The sequence below is a fragment of the Dipodomys merriami genome, unplaced genomic scaffold (assembly GCF_024711535.1).
Source record: "Dipodomys merriami isolate MVZ:Mamm:240054 unplaced genomic scaffold, mDipMer1.0.p SCAF_55, whole genome shotgun sequence".
NCBI classification, from domain to species: domain Eukaryota; kingdom Metazoa; phylum Chordata; class Mammalia; order Rodentia; family Heteromyidae; genus Dipodomys; species Dipodomys merriami.
In genome coordinates, this window is record NW_027206124.1 from 9,025,400 (window position 1) to 9,045,240 (window position 19,841).

Here is a 19,841-nt window from a genome sequence, read left to right on the forward strand (position 1 = left end):
AATTTTACAATGCGGTTCTGCTTTAAACTTCTCTCTACTAGACGCCAGGTAGCTGGCCTCGAGAGCGCGTGAGGGCCCCTCCCGGTGCGGGAGCTCCTGGCACCGGCACCGGGCCATCCGTCAGCAATCTGAGTTGAGGCTGGCCTCATCTTACACAGCAAATGCCCAAGTGAAGTCCGGCCATAGCCCCGAGCCCGTGAGCGGTGGACCAGGCAAGCCCTCCGCCATGCTGCCGTGGGTGTGCGGACTTCCCTGTGCACCTGACCCTGGGTCCGAGCACGTGGAGACTGACAGGCACACCCATGCCTCTGCTCCCCCTCCCCCCCCCCCCCCGGGTTCCCGCACTCTAATTCCCAGGGACCCCTTGCTATGCTTGCTTTGTCCAGAAAGATGATTCTCCATCCCAGAGCCCCACACCAATGCCTACTTTCACCCTTGGGAAATACTGAGGCCACTGTTGGGGGGGACACAGTGGGGTTCCGCTTCATAGGATTCAGCCTCCATAGGAAAGTAGCCCACGCCCACCCCTGCTGAAGGTTGCTTCCGGTGTTGCTGCCTCTGTCCCGCCGGAGCGCGTGACCGAACACGGCCAGCAGCCCACAGCAGTGCACTGCGAGGCCCCGGCGGCCTGCTCGGGCGAACCTGGCCCTGACACAGTGGCCACGCTCCTTCTTCCAGACAGCTTTATTTGCTACTGCCTGAACCCTCAGCCGCACAGACCCACGCGTGCCCACGGGGCCGACCCCAGGGCTGTGGCACAGGCGCTGTAGGAGCCGGATCCTCAGGACAGACCTGCTGGCTGGCCAGCCCGGTCCTTCGGCGTCACCTGCGCAGGGCCGGCCGGGCCCCGTGGAGCAGGCAGCATCCGACCCGCCCATCGTCCACCGGCCTCCCCGCCGGCTGCCGGCCCTGGGCTCCGGCCTCGGCCTCCCTGAGCCGTTCGGCCTCGGTCAGGGTGCGCGATGCGGGCCCTCGGGGACCGCGCTGGCTCTGCTCCTGCCCTTGTGCAGCGTGTAGGCGGACGGCCCCAGCCGGAGGATCTTCCCGCTTCCCAGACACTCGTCCCCTTTGTAGAACACCGCGAACTGGAAGAGAGGCCTCGCTGTGGGAGGGGCGCGGCGGCGGCCCGGGTCCCCGCCACGCCCGCGGCTCCCCACTCACCTGCCCCGGTGCCAGGGCCCGCACGGCCGTCACAGCTGTCACCCACACGGTACCATCCTGATTGAGGGTCAGTACACAGGGCACTGCGGGGAGACAGGCTTGGAGCAGGCATGGCCCCGCCTCACTGGCTGCCCTCAACCGTGGCTCGGGGGCGGGGCGGCAGCTGCCCAGGGCCCGGGCCTGTGAGGAGCCTCCCAGGGGCAGGACTAGGGGCCAGGGCAGCTCAGCGCCACCCCGGCCGTGGGCACGGCAGGACTGCCACCCAGCCCCGCACACCTGTACCTCCTCCAGGCTGGGTTCCCGTGCCCCTCCCAGCACCCACAGAGAAGGGCTCCACCCTCTGGCTGGCACAGAACAGTACAAAGGCTCTATGATCTCCACTTATGGAATACTTTCCTGTCTGAGAAGCTCCTCTTTCAGGCTGAAATCTGACCCCAGGGCCCAGCTCCAGTGGCCCCATGCCCGGTTACCTAGTGCCATCTGGTGGCGGAATCGGAAGTGGCACTCCATCATCTTGTCCCGGATCAGGGCGGCGGGAGGCTCCTCTGCGATCCAGTGCACGCGGCCCGTGCGAAGCAGGTCCCTGTACAGGGCAGGGTGGTCCGTCCTGGGGGCCTGTGGAATGCAGAGCGCGAGGTGGGGAGGCCATCTGGACCCTCCCCCAAGCTCACCATGTCGAGTGCAGCAGTGGCGGTCCGGTCCGCACAGACAGCAAAGGTGCACCGACGACTGGCACTGGACCAGCAGTGTGCGCCCATGTACTCAGCCAGCCCAAGGCCATTTCGTCCCTGGTGTGCGGATGAGGACTGAGGCACAAGAGGAAAGGCACCGTGCCTTCTCTCTGGTGGTGGCCAAGTGACAGGAGCCTGGCCCACACTCTCCACGGCCGTCTGAGGACGCAGGCTTCAGCTCCTGGGGCTGAGGGCCAGCCTCAGCACTGGCCACTTCTCAGAAGGGCCGGGAGCCCACCAGTTCCAAACGGTCAGGAGAGGCGGGGACTGGCCGCCCTGCTGCCACAACTGTGCTCACAGCACAACCTGGCTGCGGTGGCGCCTCTGCTGAGCAAAGCTCCCGGGACGGAACCAGGAGCATGGGAGCCCAGGGGCTTGGGGTGGCGAGCCACAGCACTGAGCACTCAGAGCCTAGGTCAGCAGGTAACGTCTGCTGGCTCCAAGAAGGTCCCCAGCACTGGCCACCCCAAGAGATGCCAGACCCACTTGCCGGGACAAGCCCTTAGCCTCAGCATGCCTGAGACCAGTCCAGGCTTGGGGACTGCCAGGGCGGGGCAGGCTGTGCACTAGTGCACAGAGGGTCACTCCTACCCCACCCCCACCCCCCATCAAGACTGCCAACCCCTCCGCCATCGCCATCTCCTGAGCCGGCCTTGCAGGTGCGGGCAGCGCCCGTGTGGCTGCACCTGGCGTGTCCTGGTCGGCCAGCCTACTGGCCCCAGCGGGAACCCTAGCTCTCCCTCCACACGAGCTGGCTGTGCTGGGACCACAAGCAGCTCCTCAGGAGACCTTCACCAGTTTCCCACTGCTCTGCATCTCCCCAGTAAAACCCCAGCATTTCTAGGCACTCACAGGATGGGTGCATGTACAGCATACAGTGAGAGCCTAATGCACGTGAACAAAACCCTTCGGCGACATCAGGCCAAGCCCAGGAGCCCTGGCATCCCGTGCCCACCCCCCCCACTCAGGGGCCAGCCCCAGCATCCCGTGCCTCCCACTCAGGGGCCTTGGGCCAGGAGCTCCCCGACCCTCCGTGCCTGCACCCTGCATGACGGCCAGCCTTGCCCACTCACCACAAGCACGTCACCCTTGGCACTGTCCTTCTCCACCACAAACCAGGGCTCTCGCATGCCGCTGATCTTTGCTCTCTGGCCCAATGTATACAGGAACCAACCTGTGAAAGTTTGCTTTGAGGACCAGGGATGAGGTCCACGTGAATACCCAAAGAGCAGAGACTGCAGAGCCTGAGAATGCCCACCACGATCCACGTTGCGCCAGGATCCGAAGCTCACCTGCACACACACCAGTGACTACTGCACTTGGCCCAAAGGGCCCGTCGGCTCCTTCAGAGTGGGGCTGAACCAGAGTGAACACGGCTCGCCCTGCTCAACCCCGGTGTGGCAGGGTTTTTTTTTGGGGGGGGAGTGCCAAATGCCTGCTGTCATGCACACCCCTTGCATCCAGGCTGATGTCGGGGTAAACGGTTTATCCCCTCCAACTCCAAGACCCCCAAGATGGTGTGTACACTGACAGGCACCGCCCAGGATCCACTGTGCTCTGGTGGCTTCCACCACAGTCCTTCAGCAGCCTGCTGCTGGAGAAGGCAGCTCTGTGGCCAGAGGCTGCCGCTGCCCTGGTCTCTCCAGGGCTGGCAGATCTCCAGAGAGCACTGTGCTGGCCTTGTCCCAGCACCCAGTCTCAGATCTGGTCTGGACGCCACTCCCCAAAGGCTCACCCCGTTCCATCCTGCCCACGCCCAGCGCAGTGCGAGTCCCGTGGCCCTGCTCGACAACTGTCTGAAGCTGCTGAGCAGCGGCCAGCATGGCACTCTGTGGAGGACCTGCCCTGCTCGCCCGCGTGGTCCTCCCTCATCCAGCTGGAGCGGCCTAGCACCATCACCAGCATCGGGGTAGCCTTCTACAATTCACAACTTACTTGCCCAGCGAGAAAAGCACTCTGCTCCCAGGGACTTCACACACACACCCAGAGGGACATGGCCCCTGGCACACACAAGGTACTAGTCAGGCTCACCGCCAGTGCCCTGGGCCAGACGCCTCTGTCCCGAGGCTGAGCGCCCAGAGCACACCCAGGACGCACACAAGGGCTGAAGCGGAAAGCACCCACAGGCCGCACCTCACCTTTGTGTGTTCCCAGAACTTTATTGTCTTCGACAGAAACAAACTTCCCAGGCCGCGGCTGCAAATACTGAAGACAAAGCTCCATTACTGATGGAGCCCCAGGTCTGGAACGGACACGAGGTCCATGTGGTCAGAATACTTACCTGAAGGATGAAGTGCTCGAAATTCCTCTTGCCGACAAAACAGATGCCCATGCTCTGAAAGGAGAGGAAGCGCAGCTGTGCTGAGCGATGGCAGGCCCGAGGCCCGCGGCGCCACGGGCGCCACAGACAGAGCTCCAGGGGCAGGCCCGAGGCCTGAGGCACCACGGGACGCCGGGACCTGCTCCCTCCTCCAGCACCCGCCCGCACACACCAGGTACAGCCACAGACAGAGCTCCAGGGGCAGAGCCGGAGGCACGGCTCACAGGGTAGAGTACAGCTGTGTGGGTACAATGCCCTGGCTTTAAGCCCCAGTATCAGCACAAAACTAAGAGAACTCTAGGAGCTAAGGAATGCACGTAGTCCCGGCTCCCCTGGGGTTGGCCTGGTTCTGCGTTGTTAAATACCTCATGAGCGGCTCAGGAGTGGAAATGACACCCTCAGGGACGGCCTGAGCGGGGGCGGGAGCACGAGGCAAAGCCAGGAGGGGGCAGCAAAGGCCATTCCCTGCACCCAAGCGGCAGGAAGGTCTTCCCGTGGCTGCTGGGGTGCGCGTCTTCACCAGTCGCTCTCTGGTTGTGTTCCCTACCCTCCAGAGTATGGGCACGGGGTGGGAGCCTCAGCTCCCATCACGGCTGGGAACCCCATCTCCGGCTGGAACCCGAACCCTGACACGCGGGGCGGGAGGAGTGTTTCTGAAGGACGCCTTGCTGATCGTGGCATGGTCAGGCCTCGTTCCAGGAAGACGGATGGAAGCTGCTCGAGCCGTGCCCAGGGCTGCCAGCCTGGGGACTGCGCCTCGCCTCACTCCACGGCGTCCCAGCCCGACAACACAGCCTCTTCCTCCATGCCAAGTCTCTGGGCTGTGACCTCCTGCCACCCCATCCCTTCTTTAGACCTCAGGTTAAAGGTCATTTTCTCTCCCAGGAACCTGGCACTTCTCCATATGTGCGTACAAAGTATACAAGGCTCTAGCATGCATCCATTCCCATCCTAAAGGTAAGCTCCGCAGGAGGGGTGTGCTGTCTGGGGGTCTGTCGGAGGGGTGTGCCGTCTGGGGGTCTGTAGGAGGGGTGTGCCGTCTGGGGGTCTGTAGGATTGGTGTGCTGTCTGGGGGTCTGTAGGATTGGTGTGCTGTCTGGGGGTCTGTAGGAGGGGTGTGCTGTCTGGGGGTCTGTAGGAGGGGTGTGCTGTCTGGGGGTCTGTAGGAGGGGTGTGCTGTCTGGGGGTCTGTCGGAGGGGTGTGCTGTCTGGGGTCTGTAGGATTGGTGTGCTGTCTGGGGGTCTGTAGGAGGGGTGTGCTGTCTGGGGGTCTGTTGGAGGGGTGTGCTGTCTGGGGGTCTGTAGGATTGGTGTGCTGTCTGGGGGTCTGTCGGAGGGGTGTACTGGCTGTCTGGGGTGTGTAGGAGGGGTGTGCTGTCTGGGGGTCTGTAGGATTGGTGTGCTGTCTGGGGGTCTGTAGGATTGGTGTGCTGTCTGGGGGTCTGTAGGATTGGTGTGCTGTCTGGGGGTCTGTAGGAGGGGTGTGCTGTCTGGGGGTCTGTAGGAGGGGTGTGCTGTCTGTCTGGGGTCTGTAGGAGGGGTGTGCTGTCTGGGCCAGGGGTGTGTAGGAGGGGTGTGCTGTCTGTCTGGGGTCTGTAGGACTGGTGTGCTGTCTGTCTGGGGTCTGTAGGAGGGGTGTGCTGTCTGTCTGGGGTCTGTAGGACTGGTGTGCTGTCTGGGGTCTGTAGGAGGGGTGTGCTGTCTGGGGTCTGTAGGAGGGGTGTGCTGTCTGGGGTCTGTCGGAGGGGTGTACTGTCTGTCTGGGGTCTGTAGGATTGGTGTGCTGTCTGGGGGTCTGTCGGAGGGGTGTGCTGTCTGGGGTGTGTAGGAGGGGTGTGCTGTCTGGGGGTCTGTCGGAGGGGTGTACTGTCTGTCTGGGGTGTGTCGGAGGGGTGTGCTGTCTGGGGGTCTGTAGGAGGGGTGTGCTGTCTGTCTGGGGTCTGTAGGAGGGGTGTGCTGTCTGGGGGTCTGTAGGAGGGGTATGCTGTCTGTCTGGGGTCTGTAGGAGGGGTGTGCTGTCTGGGGTCTGTAGGACTGGTGTGCTGTCTGTCTGGGGTCTGTAGGAGGGGTGTGCTGTCTGGGGTCTGTAGGAGGGGTGTGCTGTCTGGGGTCTGTAGGAGGGGTGTGCTGTCTGTCTGGGGTCTGTAGGAGGGGTGTGCTGTCTGGGGTCTGTAGGAGGGGTGTGCTGTCTGGGGTCTGTAGGAGGGGTGTGCTGTCTGGGGTCTGTAGGAGGGGTGTGCTGTCTGTCTGGGGTCTGTCGGAGGGGTGTGCTGTCTGGGCCCGGGGGTCTGTAGGAGGGGTGTGCTGTCTGGGGGTGTGTAGGAGGGGTGTGCTGTCTGGGGTCTGTAGGAGGGGTGTGCTGTCTGGGGTCTGTAGGAGGGGTGTGCTGTCTGTCTGGGGTCTGTCGGAGGGGTGTGCTGTCTGGGCCCGGGGGTCTGTAGGAGGGGTGTGCTGTCTGGGGGTGTGTAGGAGGGGTGTGCTGTCTGGGGTCTGTAGGAGGGGTGTACTGTCTGTCTGGGGTCTGTAGGATTGGTGTACTGTCTGTCTGGGGTCTGTCGGAGGGGTGTGCTGTCTGTCTGGGGGTGTGTAGGAGGGGTGTGCTGTCTGTCTGGGGTCTGTAGGATTGGTGTGCTGTCTGTCTGGGGTATGTAGGAGGGGTGTGCTGTCTGGGGGTGTGTAGGAGGGGTGTGCTGTCTGGGGTCTGTAGGATTGGTGTGCTGTCTGTCTGGGGGTCTGTAGGAGGGGTGTGCTGTCTGTCTGGGGTGTGTAGGAGGGGTGTGCTGTCTGTCTGGGGTCTGTAGGAGGGGTGTGCTGTCTGTCTGGGGTGTGTAGGAGGGGTGTGCTGTCTGTCTGGGGTCTGTAGGATTGGTGTGCTGTCTGGGCCCGGGGGTCTGTAGGAGGGGTGTGCTGTCTGGGGGTGTGTAGGAGGGGTGTGCTGTCTGGGGTCTGTAGGAGGGGTGTACTGTCTGTCTGGGGTCTGTAGGAGGGGTGTGCTGTCTGTCTGGGGTGTGTAGGAGGGGTGTGCTGTCTGTCTGGGGTCTGTAGGAGGGGTGTACTGTCTGTCTGGGGTCTGTAGGATTGGTGTACTGTCTGTCTGGGGTCTGTCGGAGGGGTGTGCTGTCTGTCTGGGGGTGTGTAGGAGGGGTGTGCTGTCTGTCTGGGGTCTGTAGGATTGGTGTGCTGTCTGTCTGGGGTATGTAGGAGGGGTGTGCTGTCTGGGGGTGTGTAGGAGGGGTGTGCTGTCTGGGGTCTGTAGGATTGGTGTGCTGTCTGTCTGGGGGTCTGTAGGAGGGGTGTGCTGTCTGTCTGGGGTGTGTAGGAGGGGTGTGCTGTCTGTCTGGGGTGTGTAGGAGGGGTGTGCTGTCTGTCTGGGGTCTGTAGGAGGGGTGTGCTGTCTGGGGTCTGTAGGATTGGTGTGCTGTCTGTCTGGGGGTCTGTAGGAGGGGTGTGCTGTCTGTCTGGGGTGTGTAGGAGGGGTGTGCTGTCTGTCTGGGGTCTGTAGGAGGGGTGTGCTGTCTGTCTGGGGTGTGTAGGAGGGGTGTGCTGTCTGTCTGGGGTCTGTAGGATTGGTGTGCTGTCTGGGGTCTGTAGGAGGGGTGTGCTGTCTGGGGTCTGTAGGAGGGGTGTGCTGTCTGGGGTCTGTAGGAGGGGTGTGCTGTCTGGGCCCGGGGGTCTGTAGGAGGGGTGTGCTGTCTGGGGTCTGTAGGAGGGGTGTGCTGTCTGGGGTGTGTAGGAGGGGTGTGCTGTCTGGGCCCGGGGGTCTGTAGGAGGGGTGTGCTGTCTGTCTGGGGTGTGTAGGAGGGGTGTACTGTCTGTCTGGGGTCTGTAGGAGGGGTGTGCTGTCTGGGGTCTGTAGGATTGGTGTGGTGTGCTGTCTGGGGTCTGTAGGAGGGGTGTGCTGTCTGTCTGGGGTCTGTAGGAGGGGTGTGCTGTCTGGGGTCTGTAGGAGGGGTGTGCTGTCTGGGCCCGGGGGTCTGTAGGAGGGGTGTGCTGTCTGGGCCCGGGGGTCTGTAGGAGGGGTGTGCTGTCTGTCTGGGGTGTGTAGGAGGGGTGTACTGTCTGTCTGGGGTGTGTAGGAGGGGTGTGCTGTCTGGGCCCGGGGGTCTGTAGGAGGGGTGTGCTGTCTGTCTGGGGTCTGTAGGAGGGGTGTGCTGTCTGTCTGGGCCCGGGGGTCTGTAGGATTGGTGTGCTGTCTGTCTGGGGTCTGTAGGAGGGGTGTGCTGTCTGTCTGGGGTCTGTAGGAGGGGTGTGCTGTCTGTCTGGGGTCTGTAGGATTGGTGTGCTGTCTGGGTGTGCTGTCTGGGCCCGGGGGTCTGTAGGATTGGTGTGCTGTCTGGGTGTGCTGTCTGTCTGGGCCCGGGGGTCTGTAGGATTGGTGTGCTGTCTGGGTGTGCTGTCTGGGCCCGGGGGTCTGTAGGATTGGTGTGCTGTCTGGGTGTGCTGTCTGTCTGGGCCCGGGGGTCTGTAGGATTGGTGTGCTGTCTGGGTGTGCTGTCTGTCTGGGCCCGGGGGTCTGTAGGATTGGTGTGCTGTCTGGGCCCGGGGGTCTGTAGGATTGGTGTGCTGTCTGGGTGTGCTGTCTGTCTGGGGGTCTGTAGGATTGGTGTGCTGTCTGTCTGGGGGTCTGTAGGATTGGTGTGCTGTCTGGGTGTGCTGTCTGGGCCCGGGGGTCTGTAGGATTGGTGTGCTGTCTGGGCCCGGGGGTCTGTAGGATTGGTGTGCTGTCTGTCTGGGTGTGCTGTCTGTCTGTCTGGGGTCTGTAGGATTGGTGTGCTGTCTGGGCCCGGGGGTCTGTAGGATTGGTGTGCTGTCTGTCTGGGCCCGGGGGTCTGTAGGATTGGTGTGCTGTCTGTCTGGGTGTGCTGTCTGTCTGGCCCGGGGGTCTGCAGGGTATGCTGGAAATCTTCTGAGTGCAGACAGCTACCAAGCCGCTCCCAGGTCAGCTACTGAGGTGCTGGAGAGCCCCTGCCATACACGGCATGGGAGCGAGGAGGCGAGGCTCAGCCTCAGCCAATCCCCGTCAGCAGACCTCTGCCTTGGCGGTGGCCAGTCCTGGGAAGGGACCACACAGGCTGGCTTCGCCCTGTGCCAAGGTGGCAAAAGCGTGCACAAACCATGGGCAAACTGCTTCCTCTCACCTCCTTCTTCTGAAGCACATGATGCAGTCTATTTTCAGCTGCTATTTTCTTGACAAAACTTTTTGTCAGCCCCCCCAGAGGGAAGATGGTTCTTCTCAGGGCATCCTGGGAGACCTGGCTGAGAAAGAAGGTCTGGTCTTTAAAGCTGTCAGCGGCTTGGAGAAGTTTCACAGCTGCCAGGAGTAAAGAACAAAAAATGTTGCCTTTAGTAACACCTTCTGTTTACTTGGTCACCTGCCTGTCACTAGCTGACAACTGGGAAACACCAGTGGAGATGCTCACCCCTTGCTCATCTACCTCAGAAAAATACAGCAAGGTCACTGGTTCACAGACATTCAAAGGTGAAATACCACCTGAAGCAATGAAGGAAACTGCCTGGAGTCCACTGACGCCCGCCAGATGCTGCGCTAACACTGTAATGAAAGGAGGGAAGCGGCTACGCTAAGCTGTGAACAACTACGGGCTTTAAGCGTCTGAGCCACTGGTTCTGTGGAGGAGGACCAGAGCTTCCTAGCTGGGATCTGTTGGCTTCCAGGCGCCCGATTCCAGGCTGGTGGAACTGACCGGGATGCCAGCGTTTCAGCTTTTCACCCTTGCTCACATCAGTGTTAGAGATGCCACAGGCCATGCACAGAGCACGCCACGAGAGGCAGGCATCAGAGTGGTGGGCCCGTGGGCGCACAGTGGCCCTGGAGCGCTGCCCCGTGCTGGCTCTCATGCAAGTCCCATTTTACTGACAAGAACTGCAGGCAGGACAAGAACGTGCAGAGCCGCACGCAGGGAGAGTTGAGTCAGCACCACTATTTCAAGATTAGCTCTGTGAAACAGTGTTGGATGCAGAAATACCTCCTAACATCGCAAGTATCATATGTTTTCTTCTAGTTCTGACTTATTTTTAAACAAATTAAAAATCTGAGTTAGTTTGTAGCTTGTAGTCCTAGCTACTCAGGAGGCTGAGATCTAAGGATCATGGTTTGAAGCGAACCTGCACAGGAAAGTGCTCTACTCTTCCCCCAATGAACCAGCAGAAAGCCAGAAGTGGGGCTGGGAATGTGGCCTAGGGTAGAGTGCTTGCCTAGCATGCATGAAGTCCTGGATTTGATTCCTCAGTACCACATAAACAGCAAATAAATAAAATGAGAGAGAGAGAGAGAGAGAGAGAGAGAGAGAGAGAGAGAGAGAGAGTTTGTTTTGTTTTCTTAAGCCAGAAGTGCAGCTCGAGTTCAAGTGCTAGCCTTGAGCAGGGACAGCACCTAGGCCCTGAGTTCAAGCGCTAAATAAGACCAGCAAAAAGGTCTTAACTTTACACAAAGGAAGCGGCTACGCTAAGCTGTGACGGCAGGAAGGAAGCGGCTACGCCTCCGCTTCGTCCATCCATTTGCTCTCCAGGCCATGGTGGTGGTCACAAGGCCAGGCCCACAACTACCGCCAACCAGGGGCCAGGCCTCTGCCCTGCCCTGCCCTGCCCGATCTCTCAGCCACGGCCACTAAATAAGCAAACAGAGCCGTGGTGTGCCCCACACAGCACAGACACCGCCACGCCACCGGCCCCGCACTCCACACCAATTCAGCCACGCACCAGTGCGACGTCCTAGGCAAGGGGAGTATCCACTCAGGATGGGGACACCCCATCAGCTCCAGCACCTCAAATCCTTGCTGACAGCAAGTCCCATAGAGGGGCCCCCAGGTACAGGGCTGTGCACCTGGTTCTAAGCCAGGTCCTGGACACAGCAAAAGGGGCCAGAAGGGGCTCAGAGATGGCGCCCACGACCCCCTTCCACCAAGGGGAGTCAGTAGGGGCTGCTTAAGCACTTCCCTTGTGCAGACGGCAGAGAAGCCAAGATGGCCCCTGTGCCGGGCACCAAGATTACCGCCGCCTGCTCACAGGGCTTGTGGCGCCGCAGGGGGTATTCAGGGAGCCTGGCCCAGCAGGGAGAGCAGGTCAGGGTGAGCTCCACCCCTCGGCACCCAGGCCCGCGGCACCCTGCTCCTGCCAGGGTGTAGCCTGCTAGGCAGCTGCAGGTGGGCCATGCGCGGGGACCGCCAGGCCCGTGGCCCATGCTGTGGCGTGGAGCCTGCGGACCTCCGTGCACGTGTGCCCCAGGCCAGGGACACCGCAGCCTCCCCGCTGCGAACCCTCACCTTTTGGCATTTACAGGCAAGTCTGTGCCCAGTTATGGCACGAAGCCACCACACTGCTAGCTAGCCTGCGCTGTGTCACACCAAATCTCAAGCCTCAAAAACTAAGCCTACAGCACCCCCATTACTGCCCAATATGTCCTCGGATGTTTCTGGGTATTAACATCACCAACAGACAACAACGGCTCTAGATATGATTCTTGATTTTACCCGACCACCATCCAGGCGCAGACTCGCTCGCCCTTCCCCTCCCCTCCCCCTGCCCTCCCTCTCCCAGTCTCGAACTCAAGGCCTTGTGCTTGCTGAGTAGAACCATTCTCCAGGTCATTTTTGATTTAGGTTTGTTTTTTTTGTTTTTCCTGAATAGGGTTCTATATTTTGCCCTGGGTCAGGCGTGGACTGTGATCCTCTCAGCCTGAGTAGCTGGGATGACAGGTGCTTGTATTTGTTAACTTATTGAATTTTTGGCCTGAGCTGGCCTCACACTACCCTCCGCCCGCTCTCTGCCTGTGGAGAAGCTGGCACTGCAGTTGTGAGCCATGGTGCCCAGAGGGGCGCCTTTCTGTGTCCACCACGGGCCCTCAAGGAAAGAGCCCCACTGGTAACTGCTCCTTTGCAAACATGACTCAAACCACCAGTGAGCTTGGAGCTTGCAGCGCCCAGGCAGAGGGGGCGTGGTGTGCGCGCTCAGACCCACAATGTCTTTCTTCCACATATTTCACTGTGACCTGAGCACTTGAACTTACCATTTCTCACTTCAAATCGATTCCTGAAAAGCCCTTGTGGTCTCTTAACGTGCTTCTGCTCAAAGACTTCTTCATCTTCCAGTGAAGTCCTGGCGTAGTGACCGGTGGCAACGGCATCTGCTCCTGTGGGATTAAACATCCAAGGACACCATGTGAGACTCCACAAGAGCCGAGGCCGTGGGGCACTGCAGAGCGGCCTGACAGAGAAAGCCACGCACAAATGTGTGTGTGCGCGTCCACACCCTCCAACAGCAAACCCTGGGGGCAGAGGCCCACATTACACCTGAGGCAAACTACCACAGCCCCTCATTTAAGGTTAGACAAAACCTTGCTACAAAGTTTTAGTACATCTTTTAAGAGCCTTTTAAACGTCAGTATCTACCTACTCAGTCATTCTAGCTTAATAATCAGATGTGCAGATTTATTTTGCTGGTCCTGGGGCTTGAACTCACAGTTTGGGCACTGCCCAAGCTTCTTTTCCTCAAGGCTGCTTGAACTACAGCTCCATTTCTGGCTTTTTCTGTGATTGGAGATAAGAGTTTCACGGACTTTCCTGGCTTCGAACCATGATCCTCAGATCCCAGCCTCCTGAGTAGCTAATAATAGGCATGAGCCACCAAGGCCCAGCTTAATTGTGTTTTTCACATGCCTTTTTTTAAAAAGTGTACGCGGGGGCTGGGAAGGTAGCTCAGTGGTAGAGTGCTTGCCTTGCATATATGAGGCCCTGGGTTCGATTCCTCAGCACCACATAAGCAAAAAGAAAAAAAAAAAGCTGGAAGTGGTGCTGTGGCTCAAGTGGTAGAGCACTAGTCTTGAGCTGAAGAGCTGAGGGACAGCGCCCAGGCCCAGAGTTCAGGCCCCAGGACCGGACCCCCCCCCCAAAAAAAAAAAAAGTGTACGCAGTTAACTTACTGCTGATTTAAAGTTACAATCTAGTTAAAGCTACAATCTAAGCATCCTCCTCATCCTGGGGCACTGTCACTTCTCAGCCTTGTGGCCAGCGACCCCAAAGCACCTCTCCTCAAAATCGCTTGAGTGATGACATTGTCTGTGCCACAACCAACAGCCCCTGCTCCACTTCATCAGAAAGTTCTTCCTCAACCAGTCAATGTTTCCTTCTTGAAGAGGAAACTTCACAAGTTTTAGCTTCTGACTGTGTGAAGATCTGAGTTTTTTCAAACAAAAGCGTTTCTCACCGAGATTATCCATGGCGTAATGATAGAAGCAGCTGAACTTGATGTGCTTGTTGCACATTATGTCGGGGTTGGGTGTTCTTCCTTTTTCGTACTCATTCAGAAAATCACTGGGATAAGAGAAAAAGACTTTTTAGTTCTTTCTGGTGTGGTGGGGAGAGGAGTGGGAATGGGATTTGAACTCAGCCTCATGTTTATACTCTACCACTTGAACCACATCCCCAGAACTTTTTTGCTTTTATTTTCCATAAAGAACTTCATTTTTACTAACTTCAGACTTTGACTCTACCTCAACTTCTCTCAAAGCTGGGATGACAGGTGTACCTCACCATGCCTAGTTGACTTTTTAGTTCTAAGTATGAAGCAAACATCAGAAATCAAATCAGCTCAATTATTTGTTTAATGTGCATTCTTTTTTGTGCCAGTTTGGGGCTTGAACTCAAGGCCTGTGCACTGTCCCTGAGCTTTTGTGCTCAAGGCTACTGTTCTACCACTTTGAGCCACAGCACCATTTCCAGCTTTTTGTTAGTTCACTGGAGATGAGAGTCTCATGGCCTTTCCTGTCTGGACTGGCTTTCACCACCATCCGCAGATCCTCAGCTCTCTGCCTCCTGAGTAGCTAGGCTTACAGACATGAGCCATGATGCCCAGCTGGAATTTCTTCTTGCCTTACCAAAACTTCTGCAACACTGATGAGCTCCAGTACCCAGCCATTACCCCTATTTTTGTCAAGCATCTGCTTAGAGCCGAGGGCCCATGCCAGAGGCTGAGATAACTAAGCAGCCTGCACAAAGAACAAGGTGGGTGCTGTGGCTCCGGCAGCACTGCCCCAGGAAGGGGCTGGCAGGATGCGACCATGAGAAGAGGCAGGCATGCACGCCTGCTCCCCACAGCTTCTCAACACAAGAGGCCCGCGGGGGGGGGGGGGGGGGGGGGAGACGGACCTGGGTCACGAAGGAGACAAACACCGGAGTCGCAACGCGGGCCTCCATGAAAGGTCTGCAAAGCCGGCCACACACCCAGTTACTAAGCAAGCATGCCACATGGAGGGGCGGAGTTCTGTTCTGACCGGACATGGGAGAGGTCACTACCACAAGCAAGCCTGGCGAGAATTTCAGTCTTAGGATTCACTCCAAGCCTATTCTAGGAATTAAAAAAAAAATCAGTACATTTTGGTATGTGTGACTATTTTCTCATTTGAAGCTTTCTGATGAGGACTTAGAAAGATAACGATGGCTAAGATGCACTGTGAGAGCAGAATAGGTCTGTTCCCCATCACGCTCCAGATTTGCAAGAACACGCCATGCACTGCTTCACCTGGTGAAGGCAGCAGGCTGGCCGCTGGACAGCCCCAAAGGAAATGTAAAAATTCCCAGCTGTGTGTGTGGCCACGGCCCAGTAAACTCCCTCAACCACAGGCTCTGAGCCATATGTGAAAAAGAGATGAATGCTTAACCAGGTTAGAGTGTGATATGTGTGGTTAGCTACTTCCAGAACAGAAGATGGGAACATGTACCAGAGGGCATTAGCAGACACTATGGAGGTGCAGCCCAGCCTGATCCTCCAGGAGAAAGAGGAGGAACCCTTCTCACCTGGGTGAGGGAGATGCCAATTAGGAGAATAGAATACTTGGGCTGTAAGTATGGCTCAAATGGTAGGGTGCCTATCTAGCAATCTAAAAGCACTGAGTTCAAACCCCAGTACTGCCCAGGGTAAAGAGAAAAAAAAAAAAAAAAAGGAACTTGAACTGTCTGAGGCTAAGGGGGTCTTAAACAAGGGGCTCTTTTTCCCACAGAAGGAAATTTCTGGGCTAGAGAGCCCTCCCTGAGAACACCTGAAATCAGCTGGAGGAGCACGCCGAGCCACACCCATGAGCAGGCAGGACCAAGCAAAAGGCACGATGGACCACAGCTTGCCCGAGCCCCAGGAACAGGCTGCGGACCCTCACAGGGCCACGGCCTTTCAGTCCCTCGTGAGCAGCGCTCATGGGGGCGTCCGGGAACGTGGAGAAAGGATGCAGTGGCACACACTGGCCCAGAAGTAGGGTTTTACTCCCAGCTCTATCTCATCTCCTCTACCACCTCCGCTTCTCCTCTTCCTCCTCCACACTGCCTCATACCCTACGTGAGTGTCTGCTCTCCTCCTGGGCCATTTCACTGCAAGCCCTCCTTTGGGTCAGTGCAGACGCCTCCTGTGCACTCCACGCTGGTCCACTTCCTCTCACCGGAGGCATGCCCACCCACGCCACCCCCCCCCCACACACACACAGGCCCCACAGGATCCCCACAGCAAGATGCACACATTTCTTGGTTCCCTAGCATGCAGTACGCTCCGTGATCACGGTGGGGACGGCAGTAGACTTTATCAAAGTTCTTCTTGACTCTTATTTTGAAAAGGCATGGGGCAGTGTACCGCAACTCTATCTCCTGCCTCTCAACTACTGACACACACGGCACCCACGTGATTCGGAAAGGCAGAGAGACTTCTTGTAGAGGCAAAGCGGCAGGGGAGTGCCGAGTGACATGGTACTCAGGCTCTGAAGCTGTCACACTTGGGCACCACCGCCAGGAGGCCCACCAGGCTGCGGGCCGGCTCCTCTGACTGTGAGGATCCTTGACAGGAGAGCACACAGCACACCAGAGCCCCCTGTGCACTGTCCCCTCAACACCCCCCCCACAACCCACCTGAACACCTCATTCCAGTACTCCTTCACGTAGGACACTTGGTGGAAAGGGATGTCGAGGATCTGGCAGACCCGGTAGGCATCCTCACAGTCTCTGTCAGCTGTGCAGACGCCATGCTCATCCAGCGAGTCCCAATTCTTCATAAACACCCCCGTCACCTGGTAACCTGGGGGAGGAGAGCAGATCACAGGATGCCGAGCTTCCCGCCACACCACTCCACAGCGCCGCACCACACAGCATGCCACGCCACGTGCCGCACCACCACGCCCAGGAGCTGCTCCAAGGCCCCCAGAGCCTTGCACAGCACGCGTCCCATCATGCAGGGCCCCCAAAGGGGACAGGGGATTTTTTTCCTTTTTTTGTCTCTACCTATGCATCTTCAAGTTCATTAGCCTGCAGGAGGAACTGAGCCAATGATTCAAAGATCAGCAGCAAATGAAAACACTACCACTCAGTTACCAAGAGCCTGAATTCATTTCAAAAGTTATGTTCTGCTACCAAGACTCAGAAGTTATCAGATCAAAGACAATTACAGGCCGGGCGTTGGTGGCTCACACTGTAATCCTAGCTACTCAGGAGGCTGAGATCTAAGGATCACAGTTCAAAGCCAGCCCGGGCAGGAAAGTCCGTGAAATTCTTATCTCCAATAAACCACCAGAAAACTGGAAGTGGCGCTGTAGCTCAAGTGGTAGAGCGCTCACCTTGAGCTCAAGAGCTGAGGGACAGCGCTCAGGCCCAGACCGAAAAAAAAAGAAAATTACAGTTTTGTGTATTTTATCTAGCGCAGGAGCAACTCAGTGATGAGTGCTTGCTTAGCATGGGTGGGGCTCTGGCACCAAAATCAATTCCCAGCACCAAAATATAAATTTTGGATATCCCTTACTATAAAGGCTCTACCACTGTATATTTTATAATGCATCTTTCCCCTTTCCTATTGTGATACAGTACACAGCCACATATGAGAAAGAACTCTGTAGCCCCCACACCCTCCATTCAAACTACCTGGGTACCAATCCCATATGAACAATGTCTCTTCTACAAAGGAAATATAGAGCACTTGTCCGCTAAATCTTAAGAGTGCCTCACGAGACAAGATTTGCCAACAAACTTTGGTCCAAGTGACAATGTCATATTCACAAGGCCACATTGGCCTCAAGCAGGCCCTTACTCCTGTGTCTGGAAGCCCCTGATCCGCCTATTCTAGAACTTACCATACTGTGCTCAGCTCTTCAGCCAGTCTCCAGCCCTTCCTAGAGCAGGAAGCTCCTCAAGTTAACTGTGCTTAATTCAAGCCTGTGTCTACATGCTGACAGTCCCCACAATGTCCAAGAAAGAGTTTGTCAAATGAATAAACCCTATATACAGAGGCTTTTTGTTTGCTTGTTTGCTAGTACTGGGGCTTGAACTCAGGACCTTGTGCTCTTGCTTGACTTTTTTTTTTGCTCAAGAATGGCATGCTACCACTTGAGCCACACCTCCACTCCCAATAGTACTACCACTACTTCTTTCTTCTCCTTCTCTTTTTTTTTGAAGGTATTGAGTTTAAAACCCCGGAGCCTTGAGCTTGATACCACTGAGTCTCCAGCTTCTATGCACAGAGTTATAAGACTCTGCTCTTCCCATACCTCACCTGCCCGGCTGTTCTTCCCATGAGCCACTGCTGGGGGCACAGACCGTCACTCTGGATGGCTCCTCAACTCCCCACGGGCCATTAATTAAAGAGCCTTCAACGCCAAATCCAGAGGACAATGTTTGTTTCTGGTATTTCTATCAGCTCTGTCCACGGAGGAAAACCCAAGGAAAGCTACAATATGATCAAGTGGGACAGTGTGGAGGGAGACGAGTCTTTCTCAAGAAGGAAAACAGTGTACCTGGAAGAACACAGCTACTCTACTTCATCTCCCCAAACACACTCCTTCATAAACCTTCAACCGCTCGGACCTGCCCATCAGTATTATCCTCAAGACCCCAAAATAGTACTCCTCTGTGCCCTGCCCTGCCTGCCCTGCCCAGACGCAGCCAGGACCTGGGCCTCTGCACTCCTGCCTGTGCTGCTGACTCTACCTCAGCTCAAAAACCTCCGCCTCCACGACGCTGACTTTGATCCTTTCTCTCTTCCGCTGACCTCTGCCCTGGGCACTTGACTACACCTTTCCTGACAGCAGTGGCGGCTGATCTTTACTAACCCTCATTACCCCTGCCTGTGCACTAGACAAGGGTGAGACCTTTTGAATCCTACGGCAGCTCCCGGAGTGGATACGGGCTCGCACGTCCGAAGTGGCTCACAGCGGGGGCTCTGCGCACAGGGACCCGGCCAGGCCCGGAACACCTGTGAGCACTCTGGGGGAGTCTGTAGCGCAGGCCGGCTCGGAGTCAACCAGAAGCCGAGGCCCGGCCTCCACGCAGCGGCCTGCACCGGGCGGACAGGCCCAGGCCGGCCGAGGCCCGGGCGGCGCCCGCAGGGATGGACACCGCCCTCCGCGGGCGCAGGCCCCGCCCCTCCCCCGGAGCGTAGGCCACGCCCCTAGGCCCCAGCCTCGCCACGCCCACGAGGTGGGGGCCTCGCGGGAGTTCGCGCTCGCCCGCACGGACCCCCGGCGGCTGAGGCCGGGAGAGGAGGCGGCCCGTCCGAGTCCGCGCGGGACGGAGGCCCCTGGAGTGGACCGCGCCCCTCACCTCTCCGCTTCAGCAGCAGCGCGGCCACGGCGCTGTCCACGCCGCCGGACAGCGCGCACACCACGCGCCGCGCCACCTGCATCCGCCCGCCGCTCGCTTGGCGCCCGCCTCCCGGGCCGCCGCCGCCGCCGCGCCGCGCCGGAAGTCCCGCCCTCGCCGGCGTGGGCGCTGCGGGCCGGCCGGAAGCGCACTCCCGACTCCCTGCGTTCCGCCCCGCCGTCGGGCCCCCGCGGGCCTTCCCGCCGCGGCGCGGCTCCGACGCAGCGGCTGCCAGTGGGAGCCGTCGAGGCACGACGCGGCTGCCGGCCGAGAACGCGCTGGGAGGGGCGCGGGGCGCGGCGCCGGCCCGGGAGGCCTGCGGCGGACGGTGTGCGGACCTGGCGGCCGGGAGCGGCCTCCTCGGGGGAGGAACAGCACGCGGGCCAGCTCGGCCAGCTCGGACGGACGGGCGGGCTCGCCGGCGTGCCGAGGGTGGGGGCCATGAGTGCAACCAGGGCCGGGCTGGCCAGGGCCAGCGGCCAGCAGCTCACCGAGGACGCCCGCACCAGCCAAGTCCAGGCCTTGTGCGGTGTGGATTTTGTCTTAGGTGGATCCCGGGGACTTGAACCCAGGGCCTGGGTGCTGCCCCTCAGCTTTCTCATTCTAGGCTGGGACTCAGCGCAGACCGAACTATAAAGCATAAATCTTAGCCTCAAAACAGTTCTTACCCCTAGAATGTGCCCAGTACTGTTTTGTTTTTTATTGTTTAAACAGGCTGATACAACCCTGACTTCATGAAGGGTGTGATGACTGGAAAGACCGAAGGGATGAAGAGCAAATGGGGCTGGGAAGGTGGCTCACTGGTAGAGTGCTTGCCTTGCATACACGAGGCCCTGGGTTCGATTCCTCGGCATCACATATGCAGGAAAAGCCGGAAGTGGTGCTGTGACTCAAGTGGTAGAAGGCTGGCCTTGAGCTGCAGAGCTGAGGGACAGCGTCCAGGCCCTGAGTTCAAGCCCCACGACTGGCAAAAAAAAAAAGTGTACATGGTTTTAAATCAGGCCAATTACTCCT

The 19,841-nt window shown here is 58.4% G+C and overlaps 1 protein-coding gene across 5 annotated transcripts; it reads right to left on the minus strand.

Moving 5' to 3' along the window:
* Positions 1 to 669: 669 nt before the first annotated feature.
* Trmu (tRNA mitochondrial 2-thiouridylase) lies at positions 670 to 18,901 on the minus strand. 5 transcript variants are annotated; one of them, XM_069999822.1, is made up of 11 exons: positions 18,789 to 18,901; positions 16,113 to 16,278; positions 13,432 to 13,538; positions 12,236 to 12,358; positions 9,351 to 9,523; positions 4,174 to 4,227; positions 4,031 to 4,097; positions 2,966 to 3,066; positions 1,632 to 1,776; positions 1,162 to 1,218; positions 670 to 1,085 (listed from the first exon to the last, which is right to left on the minus strand). In XM_069999822.1, exons 1-11 carry the CDS (start codon positions 18,868 to 18,870, stop codon positions 823 to 825), a joined length of 1,338 nt encoding a protein of 445 aa, XP_069855923.1. In that variant the 5' UTR covers positions 18,871 to 18,901; the 3' UTR covers positions 670 to 822. The 5 variants fall into 5 exon arrangements, with proteins under 5 accessions (XP_069855923.1, XP_069855927.1, XP_069855926.1 ...); XM_069999826.1 differs by lacking the exon at positions 18,789 to 18,901 and adding an exon at positions 18,338 to 18,544; XM_069999825.1 differs by lacking the exon at positions 18,789 to 18,901 and adding an exon at positions 18,299 to 18,544.
* Between the last annotated feature and the right edge of the window lie 940 nt (positions 18,902 to 19,841).